The 12,944-nt window shown below is 41.3% G+C and overlaps 1 protein-coding gene across 2 annotated transcripts in view; it reads right to left on the reverse strand.

Annotated features, from left to right (window-relative positions):
• The window catches only part of KANK4 (KN motif and ankyrin repeat domains 4), a 55,331-nt gene that overhangs the window by 13,072 nt on the left and 29,315 nt on the right, over positions 1-12,944 (reverse strand). For both annotated transcript variants that reach the window (XM_045027301.1, XM_045027300.1), the window contains exons 4-8: positions 12,356-12,467; positions 9,485-9,715; positions 7,919-8,006; positions 5,808-6,027; positions 2,730-2,872 (exon numbers count right to left, since the gene is read on the reverse strand). In XM_045027301.1, coding sequence (XP_044883236.1) covers positions 2,730-2,872; positions 5,808-6,027; positions 7,919-8,006; positions 9,485-9,715; positions 12,356-12,467 — 794 coding nt within the window. The remainder of the gene's footprint in view (positions 1-2,729; positions 2,873-5,807; positions 6,028-7,918; positions 8,007-9,484; positions 9,716-12,355; positions 12,468-12,944) is intronic.

Here is a 12,944-nt window from a genome sequence, read left to right on the forward strand (position 1 = left end):
CAGAGAATGCTACCATGGAGGTCCTGGACTTCAATCTCTTACCTAGCAGCCTAAATTTGGCCTCCAGGACCTCTCCCCTATCCTTCCCTTAGGACAGGTAATCGTGCATGCTGCATTGGATGCAATAAACTGGGTAGCCCCACTCTGTTGCTGGACTTCTGCCTGCATTTTCTATTTGCTCCTGAAGCTTGTTCCTTTGTTGTTTTGTTTTGTTTTGTTTTGTTTTGTTTTTATCAGGGGGTGTTTTGAGCTTTAAATTTAAAGATTTTAAGGAATGTTAAGTATCAGAGGGGTAGCCGTGTTAGTCTGGACCTGTAAAAGCAGCAAAGAGTCCTGTGGCACCTTGTAGACTAACAGACGTATTGGAGCATGAGGTTTCGTGAGTGAATACCACAATGGCATCCGACGAAGTGGGTATTCACCCACGAAAGCTCATGCTCCAATACGTCTATTAGGCTATAAGGTGCCACAGGACTCTTTGCTGCTTTTAAGGAATGTTAAGTGTATGTAGCCCCCACTCCCCCACACTCCCCCCCGTAAACTCCCTCATAAAACTCCCATGTTCACTAGCTCCTCTGGTTGCTTAGGTGTGGGCTTTTTAAAGCCCTGGTCTTCCTGAGTAGCCCCACCCCCTGGTTAAGGATTGATGATGTGAGCATGTTGTAATGCTTGATTTATTCTTCCTATATGGCTCTTTAAGGGGACATAATTATGAAGGAAATAAATTCTATCTGAGAATTATTAAACATGTTTAGTTACTCTGGCTGAATTAGCATCTAGAAGGTTCTACAATGCAGCATCTTTATAAGGCTAGCTCCCATATGCGCTGAGACTTAATTAATTACACAATAAATACATCTCAAAGTCATCTTGTTTAGCCAGGTCTTTCACTCCTTTATTCAATCTGAACTCACACTGGGAGTAAGCACTAGGAATCAGACAGCTCTGATTATAATTAGGGTGGTATGAACCCTGCAGGGTTTGGCTTGTGGATGGGTTTGCCAAGTTAATCCTGTAGTTTGGGGTTGGAAGGGAACCAATCCCTATGGTTTCTATGCATCATCTAGTTCACAGATATATTCTGTATAAAAACGTAGAATCATAGAATTGTAGGACTAGAAGGGACCTTGAGAGGTCATCTAGTCCAGTCCCCTGCACTCATGGCGGGACTAAGGGCAGGTCTACACTAAGGGCAGGGGTCGAACTAGGGTACGCAAGTTCAGCTACGTGAATAGCGTAGCTGAACTCGAAGTACCCTAGTTCGAACTACTTACCTGTCCAGACGCCGCGGGATCGAAGTCCGCGCCTCCAAGGTCGACTTCGCCACCGCCGTTTGCAGTGGTGGAGTACCGGAGTCAACTGGAGCGCGTGGGGAGTTCGAACTATCGCGTCCAGATTAGATGCGATAGTTCGAACTCCGAGAAGTCGAACTCACCGTGTCGACCCGGCAGGTAAGTGTAGCCTAGCCCTAAGTATTATCTAGACCGTCCCTGACAGGTGTTTGTCCAACCTGCTCTTAAAAATAGCCAATGATGGATATTCCACAACCTCACGAGGCAATTTATAAACCAACCCTTGCTGCTACTTAATACCATTGCTTCTTGTCCTATCCTCTGAGGTTAAGGAGAACAATTTTTCTCCTGCCTCCTTGTAACAACCTTTTAGGTACTTGAAAACTGTTATCATGTCTCCTTTCTGTCATCTCTTCTCCAGATTAAACAAACAATTTTTTCAATCTTCCCACATAGGTCATGTTTTCTAGACCTTTAATAATTTTTGTTGCTCTTCTCTGGACTCTCTCCAACTTGTCCACATCCTTCCTGAAATGTGGCACTCAAAACTGGACACAATACTCCAGCTGAGGCCTGATCAGCGCAGAGTAGAGCGGAAGAATTATGTCTTATGGCTTGCTTACAACACTACTGCTAATATTCCTCCCAGAATGATGTTTGCTTTTTTTGCAATGGTGTTACACTTTTCACTCATATTTAGATTGTGATCCACTATGACCCCCAGATCCCTTTCTGCTGTACTCCTTCCTAGGCAGTCATTTCCCATTTTGTAAGTGTGCAACTGATTGTTCCTTCCTAAGCGAAGTATTTTGCATTTGTCCTTATTGAATTTTATCCTATTTCCTTCAGACCATTTCTCCTGTTTGTCCAGATCATTTTGAATGTTAATCCTATCCTCCAAAGCACTTGCAACCGCTCCCAGCGTGGCATCATCCACAAACTTTATACGTGCACTCTCTATGCCATTATCTAAATCATTGATGAAGACACTGAACAGAACTGGACCTAGAACTGATCCCTGCCAGACCCCACTCTATATGTACTTCCAGCTTGACTGTGAATCACTGATAAGTACTTTCTGGGAATGTTTTTTTCCAGCCAGTTATGCACCTACAGTATAGTAGCTTTCTCTGGGTTATATTTCCCTAGTTTGTTTATGAGAAGGTCATGCAAGACAATATCAAAAGCCTTACTAAAGTCAAGATATACCATATCTACCAGTTCCCCCCTATCCACAAGGCTTGTTACCCTGTCAAAGAAAGCTACTAGGTTGGTTTGACACAATTTGTTCTTGATAGATCCATGCTGACTCTTACTTATCACCTTCTTATCTTCTAGCTCTTTGCAAATTGATTGTTTAATTATTTGCTCCATTATCTTTTCAAGTCTATATTCACTTGTACAAACAAACAGGGACTGTTGATGATCGTTATGTACCTGACTTGCCCGTATGTTTACGTTCCCTTCTTTCAACAGCTTTAAGACCACCTCCATGTCTTCGTCACTGTCTGCTGATGCCAGTGGTGTGATCATCACTGCAGTGTATCCAGCTTTATTTTGATGGTCCACATCACAAACACCTAAAGATGAGGGGAGGGGGGGAGAAAAGTCCTGAAAATCTACAGCTAGTGCAGGGTTGAGTGACATAGCCAAAACACACTACACTAGTTACAGATGGATAACGGATACCTGTGAGAAAGTTCTAGGCCATTTATGACCAGTTGCATCATCACAGGAATCTGCTCTTTTTAACATTTTTTTTAAAAACTGATCTCAGATTAATATTGAGATCTGAAAGTGAGAGGCCTAGAAAGTTGAAGCGATAGCAAAGCCAGTGGTTGATGCTCACGACTTGAGATACTGATTTTTGCCCCGAGTTCAGTGGCAATCACTTTCAGGTGCATGCAAGTCAGGCAAACAGTGCACTAAGGATCAGCTGTGGAAACTATGTGGATCACAGAGAAAATGCTAAAAATTAGCTGGTCAGAAAAGAGGGAGGAAAGAAAGGAAGAATTTGAAGGAAAGAGAGAAGGAACCCAAAACAGTGGAGAAACTGAAAGTAGAGATAAAAGAGTAGTAAGAAAAACACTGGAAGAGAAGAAATAATCAAGATGGGATATTGCAGAGCAGTGAAACAAGTGAATTAGAAGGAGACAAGCTGAGTAAAGAAAGAATGTAATTATAGCCATTATAGAAAATGTGACCACCAAAACAGAAGTGAGAGAAGTAAAAGAAAAGCAGAAAAAATAGAAAAGGAAAATACAGCAACTTGGAGATCAATCATTTTCCCAATGAAATTAATGGGAGCTTTTCTACTGTCTTCACTGAGAGCAGAAGTAGGGCCTGAGAAGATCTGTAGACAAGAAAAATGACTCTAGACTTGAAAAGGAGAGGCCCACGCTATCACGTGTGGAAGGGGAAAAAACAGAGTGTGGAGATGGGGGGGAAAGTCAGTAGATAACATGGACAAGCAAACTGAGCAAAACAGAAATAAAAAAGAGAAGCAGAATATCAAATATGAAAAGATGTAAGTATTACTTGTAGAGATGGATGCAGTAGTTCTTATTCAGGCAGGAATGACCAATTGCTTGATCAGTGGCCTAACAGAGGAGTTGTGTTTTGAGGCAAGTCTGTGAGTGACTTAAGAACTGCTCCTGCTCCCAATGAAAAAAATGGCAAAAATCCTATTGATTTCAATGGGAGTTAAGCACCTAATCACCTTTGAGGATCTGGGCCCAAATGACTTGAAGACTGAGTAAGTTGGCTGTAAGTCCAGAGTCACTGGATGTTATGTATTGCTCCGAGCTACTTGGAATTTTGTTTCTAAGCATTTTTAAGTTGGGTTATGATCGTCAAAGTTATTCTGAACAAAAGGGCACTCTGCCACTGCCATCATTGCTTTGTATGGGTGACATTTGCCCCAGTGCAGAGGACCAGTTCCAGACCTATGAATCACTCGTTTAAGTTCTCAGAATAGGGCTTAAGAAGTGCAGCAGAGAAATGAATTTCACCCAATGTGCATCCTAAATCTGATCTTCTTAGGTTGCTCCTATAACCAAGTTTTACTAATGTCAGCATTACAGAGCTGATATAGCTATGGAACAACAAGCTGGATTCTGACCCTCTTTGCTTGCACAATCTCAGGAAACTTGCCAGTGATGAATCTAGATTGCTAGTGATGAAGTGCTGACCTGAAAGAACATGGCTTGCTTTTAATATGATGTTTTAGGCTGAACTTGCAAGCGCAAGCAGTTGGAAAAATCTTCTTTTGATCTGCAAACTAAGCAGATTTGGGGTCTGATTCTGAGTTACACTGGCTCCTCCATATCACTTTGGCATAGGGTGACCAGATGTCCCAATATTATGGGCTTTGTTTCATATAGGAACCTATTACCCACACCGTAGGACCTTATCATCCCCCTCACCAGTCATCCCGATATTTCACACTTGCTAACTGGTCACCCTACTTTGGCAGCTGGGAGTGTGAACACATTCAAGATAAATTTGTTTCAAAATGTGAATGAACATTCATAGTAAATATGTTTCAGTAGCTAATCTAAATACAGATGCAGCATGCAATTTGGACTATTCTAATTCTGACACTTTTATGCACTTGGCAAGTCTCGGTTCATTTTATACACAGAAAATAGGCTAATTCTATTAAGAAATGCATCACTCCTACTGTTCCAGTGTGTGCTGTTATACTCTCAGCCTTCCTATTTACTGTGCCTAAACATTTAAATATTCCCCTTTGAGCTTAGTCGCCTTGGGGTATTTTCTAAAAGAGCAGAACAAACTTCTCTCAGTATTCTGGGGTTGCTTGGAAGTCTGTTAAACAATGGGTTTATAGATGTGTATGATAATATGCCATTTTCCTAACATTTAACAGATTGTTTTGCCAACCAAGAAAGGCAAAAAAGCTTCATTATTGTGTCTGGAAAGTGCCTGCATTTTATCTGATAAAATCTGAGCTGGAAGTTTAATCCTTTACAGTATGAGCTAAAAGTTCAATAGTTTAGAACGCAGTTCTTGCTGCTGACCTAGAGGCCACTATTACAATCAAAGGGTCCGATCCTGCAAACATGAACTGCGGAGCACAATGCTTACTCCTGTGATTAGTCTCACTGAAGTAAGCACTAAGGGCCAAATATTTCAATGTATTCAGGTGCCTGAAGATGCAGATAGACACCCAGTGGGATTTTCAAAAGCACCTAGGCACTTAACTCCCGTTGAAATCCCACTAGCTGTCTATCTGCGTCTTCGGGCATCTAAATATCTTTACAAATCTAGGGGCCCAATCCAGCTCCTACTGAAGCCAATGGAAAGACTACCACTGACTCCAATGTTGCTAGATCAGCCACATGCTGGGTAGTAAATTTTCCAGGATTGGGCCCTTAAATGGTGACCAGATTTTTAAATCTGAAAAAGACATTAAATGTGATTATATGAAATAATTGGCAAGTACCAACCTTTCCCTCCCACCCCAGACAACAACAACAAAGCCTTAGTTCCTACCTGTGTCTAGTAGAAGCTTCACAATCAGAAAGTTGGAATAGGAAACACTGTAATGAAGAGCTGTATTCCCATTTCCATCCGCCAAGTTTATGATCATCTTCAGTAGCTGGGGGTGAATTGCGTTGAGTTCTTTGAGATAAGCTGCAACAACCTCAGGGCTGGAGGATTTCCTACTAGAGACTCCAAACCACTCTTGACAGACAGTGTTTAGGATGCGTCTCTAAAACACCAACATTTCACAGTCATTTTCAGGACCTTACTTTTTCAAAAAGTGATGATGCCAGTTCCCTTCGCTATTACTCTACCCTAGGATTGTTCCCTAGCTGGTGTTTTCACTTTGTGGCTGGTAAAGAAAACTTCACATTTATTGGTTTGTTTTAGCAAAGACAATACAAAAAAAAATTAAATAGAGGTAGTTTGTTACTGGCTTTTTTAGTTTGTTTGTTTTTAATTGAAAAATGGCAACCCTAAGAAATTAAAGTGACTAGTTCTATATATGAATACGTGGAAAAATTTTCTCATGGACCAGTTATCACTAGACTTTAATTCAAGCAGCATTCGTATTTATTGATACATTAGTGGATACAAATCTGAGCTTATCTCCTATATCCTGTTTTATGGGCCAACTAGAACAACCATGATATTTTTTTTCAATGATGTCATCAATCTAACATCTATATTAAAACATTTTACCAACTTCTTTACCTACCTCCAATAATAAAATAATAATAATAATTTATAAATCCAGGTCTAAACTGTAGCCTCTCTACTTGTCTCATGTAGGGGGAAGTGCATAACTCAACTAGCCCAGGCTGCCTGGGAAGTAAATTGTGATTCAGTCACAATCTGACTCATCGATCCCACTGTCTCCAGGGTGGAATGTACTGTGCACCAGTCCTATACCTAGCATAGTGTGTGTGTCCTCCATCTGGTGCAGCTGTGCTGTCCATCATGACTGGGGGGAGAGGGCTGTCTCAAGGTTCTGCACATTCCCCAACCCCTGCATGCCCACCACTGAGGGATGGGCTCTGAGGCTGCTTCTCCCCAGTGCTGCTACCTGCAATGTGTTGGCATACGGCAGCAAGGGGGAGCCATACGGACCTGTGCAGAACATAGGATGGGGCAAAGTACTGGCCTCAACGATGTGTGTAGAACAATCAAACAGCAGCTAGAGTAGGGAAGAAATTCTTTAGCGCTACATATTTCTCCTCTAAGCGATTTAGCCTTTGTGTGCACTCAGTGTTCTCCATTAGGCACGCTCCTATAGAACTTTTCTCCATTCCACTCTTAAAAATTACTAATAAGCAAAAGCTAATGAAGCATCATTGTCTTTCTCCTGACCAGCCCACAATCAGTCAATTTGCTGTGTCTCTCTGAGGCTCTCTTTACAGATTATGTCGTCACATTTTTGCAAGGAATATGTGTGCCTTCTCACCCCACCCCCGCCTGGAAATCTAGGGCCCTGCCTTTGCCCTTCCCTCAGTTGTTTGGCAACGGAAAGAGGAGGAGATGCTGGGCAAATTTTTCCCCTTCGCCAGTGCTCTGCTTGTTAAAGTTAGTACCAGATTCTCTTGCACTGAGATCTGCTTGATGCAGCAGAATGTGTGTGTATTTGTGGGGGAATGCTGGAAGCCTGTTACAACTCCTGGTTCTATGCCCTGCCCTGCCCTGGCATAGGCTGGAGAAATCTAGTTCCCATATGTATTCTGGCAATGTTGAAGACTGCTTTGCTGCATGATCCAGGATGGAGTTTTTGCATCGTTTTTGTTATTTTATTCCCCTTGCAGTCTAGAAGCAGGAAAAGATTATTTAAAGGGGGAAAGGAATTTTTAGGTCAGTTTTAGTCTGGCCCAACTGAACAGAGGAAGCTTGGAAAGTTTTTCTCCCTTTTTCTGTAGATCATGAATCTAAAACCAAACCTCGGGCTGGTTTTGACTTTCAAAACCAAAACTGGACAACAGAAGTTACCTTGACCCACTCTCCTTATAAAGCTGCCCATGGTTGCTACAATAATTCTGCAAAGTATTGTCTGGATGGTCTAAACTCTAGATGGTTACATGTAGCACAGACAGGGGGGTTGCATTTTAAATCCAACTGAAAAATGCCAGTACCAAATGTTTGTCGTTGGTGGTCCTTATTTCTGAAAGGTGTTTGCTCAATAACAGGCAGCCATCAAGAAAATCTTCTGAGGGTTTGCATCTAAAAAGGAAAACACTCTTATAAATCCATTGCAAGAGAGAACTAGTGCACCCGGAACTGGGAAGATAACTTGCAGGGTGCATCTTTAGGCCCCAATGCTGCAAACAAACAATTATGCATATTGTTCCGTTAACTTTGATAGGACTGTGGGCATAAAGTTAAGCATATGCATAAGTGTTCATAGATTGTACATGTTACACAGGCAACCAAATGGCTTTTATATTTACAAATCACCACTTTAACAAAAATTCATGCAAAAGCAATTTTATTCCTGGATCTTCCAGGAAATCCACTATAGTAACAATTAAATGTCAATTAGGACAAAATTAGAAGATGAGAAACTTTGGATTCTGTACTAAGCTGAAGAAAATATGTAGCTGTTTAAAGCCTGATCAAGTCCTCACATAAGTCAATGGGAGTTTTTCCATTGACTTAAATTGACATTGCATCTGGCCCTAAACCAGTAGAACATGACAGGTTGTGATGATGCGTGGATAGCTCTAGCCCCAAACCCCTTATGAAACACAAAGAGCGGAGTATGGTACAGAAATTCCCATTGATACACTGATTGTTACAATATGAATATTCTAATGTCTAGGCATGTGGTTTGAAAATTGGCATATATGGCAAATGTGCTATTGTAACATGCTTTGTGCAGAGAAAAATATAAGGACTGAAAGCCCTGTTTTAGTAATTTTAGTTTGAGTTATTTCCCCATGAAAAGCACAGATCTCTCTAAAAAGTTTAATGAAATGAGAATTTAAGACAAAGCCATGGGTCCAGCAATATTATCCTACTGTATCTGCATCATTATGATAACCTAGCCACACAGGTACTGCATGACTGAGAATCAGTCATAAGAACATAAGAATGGCCGTACTGGGTCAGACCAAAGGTCCATCCAGCCCAGTATCCTGTCTACCAACAGTGGCCAATGCCAGGTGCCCCAGAGGGAGTGAACCTAATAGGTAATGATCAAGTGATCTCTCTCCCGCTCTCCATCACCACCCTCTGACAAACAGAGGCTAGGGACACCATTCCTTACCCATCCTGGCTAATAGCCATTAATAGACTTAACCTGAATTTATCAACATGAATAAAAGGTAATAATTGGAGATATACCAATCTCCTAGAACTGGAAGGGACCTTGAAAGGTCATTGAGTCCAGCCCCCTGCCTTCACTAGCAGGACCAATTTTTGCCCCAGATCCCTAAGTGGCCCCCTCAAGGATTGAACTCACAACCCTGGGTTTAGCAGGCCAATGCTCAAACCACTGAGCTATCCCTCCCCCCCTGAATTTATCCAGTTCTTTTTTAAACCCACTTATATTGCTTCTTTCTCTCAAAACATATTAATACCTTTGCTGCTAACAAAGTGGCTGCAGTCTTCCACTGAAACTTGGAACCAAAAATTACAATTTGCCATTGTTCATTAGTCAACATCGCTAATACGTTGCATTAGCCTGTTTATCTGATTACCTGTCAGTCTCGGGTTGAATGCTAGCCATTGTTATTTCTTCCAGTTCCTGTGGCTCATTGTCTTCATGTCTAGTGCACTGGGAGACTCCAGATGAGGCATGTTTGTTTTCACGGGCAGCTTTCACCTGTCTGTGCTCTAAAGTGTCATACTTCCTCTCCATCTCGCTGTCAGAATTTCCTTCCGATGAGCTGTCTTCACAGCTGGTGTCTTCACTTGACGTTGTTTCGTAACTAATTGAGGACACCAGATATTATTCACTTTTCCTTCCCCCTCAGCAACTATAGGGCCTGTGCCAATACCCATTGAAGACACCCAATGACTCCAATGGGCCTTGGATGAGGCCCATAGTGACATGCACGTTTGACACAGTAAAAATATGTCAATATAAAAGATTGGCACCAAACCAAAACCCTAGATCCAGACCCCAACTTTGAGATTCAAACCTACTACACAGGAACTCTGGATTCAATTCCCAGTCTTCTTGTTTCCCAGGCCAACGGGAGTGTTATCGAAGCTATTTGCTGCTAAAATTAGGGATAGGGAATGTCACTCTATAGAGAATTCCCCCCTGGCTAATTTAAGAGCAGTAGTGTTAATATGTTACATGTATATGGTGCCTTTTACTCCAAAGGATCCCAAAATGTTTCACAGACTGAAGCTCAGATTCTTTGCTTATATTGAGTGCCACCTTCCTCCACAAGTAGTTCCATTGATTTTTCTGACTACTCGTGAAATAGGTACTACTCAGCATGAGCAAGGCTATCGGAATCTCAGCCACTGAACTGCAGTGACTTCTGGGGCAAACAGCAGCACATATAAGTACAGGGAGAGAAACCCAGGATCAATTTCACATGCATAAGTCCACGCCCATTGAGGGGAAAATATAAATCTTTCAGCATAAATAAAAATCAGCTGAAGAATTCTTCAACTGAGTCACTTCTATTGGCATTTTGTAACTGTTCCTTGGGTGATCCATTTTTTTAAATAATTATAATACTCAACTATCACTCACACACAAAAAGGCATCTTTTCATGGGCAAGACGTGAATTAGAACTCCTTGGTTTGTACACATATACATATTTTGTGGGTGCAACTTAACAAGCTATTTTTGAAAACTTGGCCCAGGATGACATTATTAATGTATGGGACACTTTTAATTATAGCATATTCCATTTGCAGTTCATTTGGACAAATTATCCCATTATTTCTACTGTCTGGAGCAAAAAATCTGAAGCAATGTTAAGAACTGTTGGTAGACTTCAGCACATATCTGAAAAGAACAACATTCTCTTCATAGTTTCATTCCGCTTTTCACTTGCAAGGCTCGTGAGATAACACTGCTATTAGATAAGGATTCATAACGGCACACATTCATGTATCAACTATATAACTTCGTGATTTCAATCTTTAACAGCATGGCTTTTGATGATTGTCTGTTTAAGCAGCAGCTTTCCCCCATAACTGATCTTTAACTGATCCCAGCAAGGTGACAATTTGCATACAGGCAAATTTATATCTCTTCTAGAGCAAGCCCAACTGCAACCTACTTTAATTTCATTCACTTAGACAGGAGTGCTTACTTATACTTTCTTTTTAAGTGCTCCTGAAAGCCCCCAGAGTGTGGACACTGGAAACAGATGTCAATTAATCAGCAGAACAGGGGGCAAAGGGGTAAGATTCCATCGCGCTGCCCAAACAATGTGCCTCAGACCTTGCCCAGAAAGACCATTTCTAGGGTAAAATGCCATTTTGTCTCAATTCAGTCCTTGGCCTCTCTGCTGAGACTCTCAACAAAGATGTTAATTCATACCAGCTTGAGAGGTATGGACTTTGGTCCACAAGAAATTCAGCTGAGTTCACGAATGCCTTACTCTTATGATGGTCATGGATTTTGCTCAGTGCAAATTAGATTAGATGTAATGGCGAAAAATTCCATATTGCAATTTCTATATATCTTATGTACTTACGGGGCCCCCACTAATGTAGTATCAGAATGCCTCAGGCTCTTTTAATATAGTTATCCTCACAACATCCCTGTGAGATAGGGAAGTACTATCCCCATTTTGCAGTTGCAGAACTGAGGTGGAGAGAGACTAAATGACTTGCCCAAAGTCACTAAGGAAACCTGTGCCAGTGCAGAGAATTAAACCTGGATCCCCCAGGACCCAGGTGAATGCCTCAAGAACTGGACCATCCTTTCTTTCAGTGCCTGACTCATCTGCTAGTGTAGAGCCTCATCCGTCTCCCACTGCAATCAATTGAAGAACTTCCATTTGCTTGAGCAGGAATTGGATCAGACTCTGAGTTTCCAAGCTGATAATAATGAAAATATATTACACGTATTGGTCTCCGTTCAGTTCTTAGTGAACAAGTGTCTGCATAATGCCCACTCCTATCACAGCACTGACCGGCACTTTTGTTGGCTGTCATTATGAGAGACCAAGGAATGAATAGGCATAGATAGAAATTCTTCTAGGCCAATACTGAGGCACTTTTGATGGCAGGGTGTGGCAGCCTGTGCAGTACAGACTTAGATGCAAGGCCCACTGAAGTTAATGGAAAGATTCCCAATGACTTTGAGGTTTTGGATCAAGCCCTAAATGACCTGCGTGCAGAGGACTTCAGTCTTCAAGGATGTCAATCCAGTGCCATTCACTATTGCTGTAAAGTGCCGATGTCCCAGTTTTTCCCATCAGGTTTTACTGCAAAGTTATTGATATTAGATTGAAGAAGGGATAAAAGGGATGACGTTGCAAATGGCCTTTTAATAAAGATTTGTGGGGAGGGGAAAATCATATTTCCTGAGAGAGAGAGATGAGAATAATATTGTATGTGAAAAGGCAGTTTTATCTTCTTAACTGATGCTTACCCACCATTTACCCCAACAAACTGAAGATTCTTTTTGGTCCCATTACCTCCTGCATGGAAACCATAACCTTTCTTTTTCATGATTGATTTAAGACTTGTGGTTGGAGAGATTTCTAGCAAAATACAAAATCAGAGATTAAGAAAGTATCTATGTTGTCGTAATTGTTAGTCTCAACTTTATTGTATGCCTGGAACAAACTACAGAGCGTAAGCACAATTATGTCACACTTATCTAGGTATCTTAGGTTTATGTTACATGTTACCTTATGAAGGACCTTATATACCTTACAGAGCTGCAGAGGCAGCTGTATATAATCTAAATCTGGGCTGCCACCATTAAAAGAAGGATGGAGAACTGACACACATCTATAAATGACTGGTAAGTATCTGCATCTTGTCCTAATATAACTAGGCTTTACTGGTATAATAATGTTCTACTACCACCCCTTAACTAGGTCTTTTTGCTCTTTGGATACTGATGTTGTCATTGAAATTCATGCATAGTGTCCTCTTAGTGTCAGCCTTCTATATAACACTACAGAAATGAATTACTGCACCTGAATTCACATCCTTTCATGTTATATTGCTTG

The sequence above is a fragment of the Mauremys mutica genome, chromosome 8 (genome assembly GCF_020497125.1).
Source record: "Mauremys mutica isolate MM-2020 ecotype Southern chromosome 8, ASM2049712v1, whole genome shotgun sequence".
Lineage (NCBI taxonomy): Eukaryota > Metazoa > Chordata > Testudines > Geoemydidae > Mauremys > Mauremys mutica.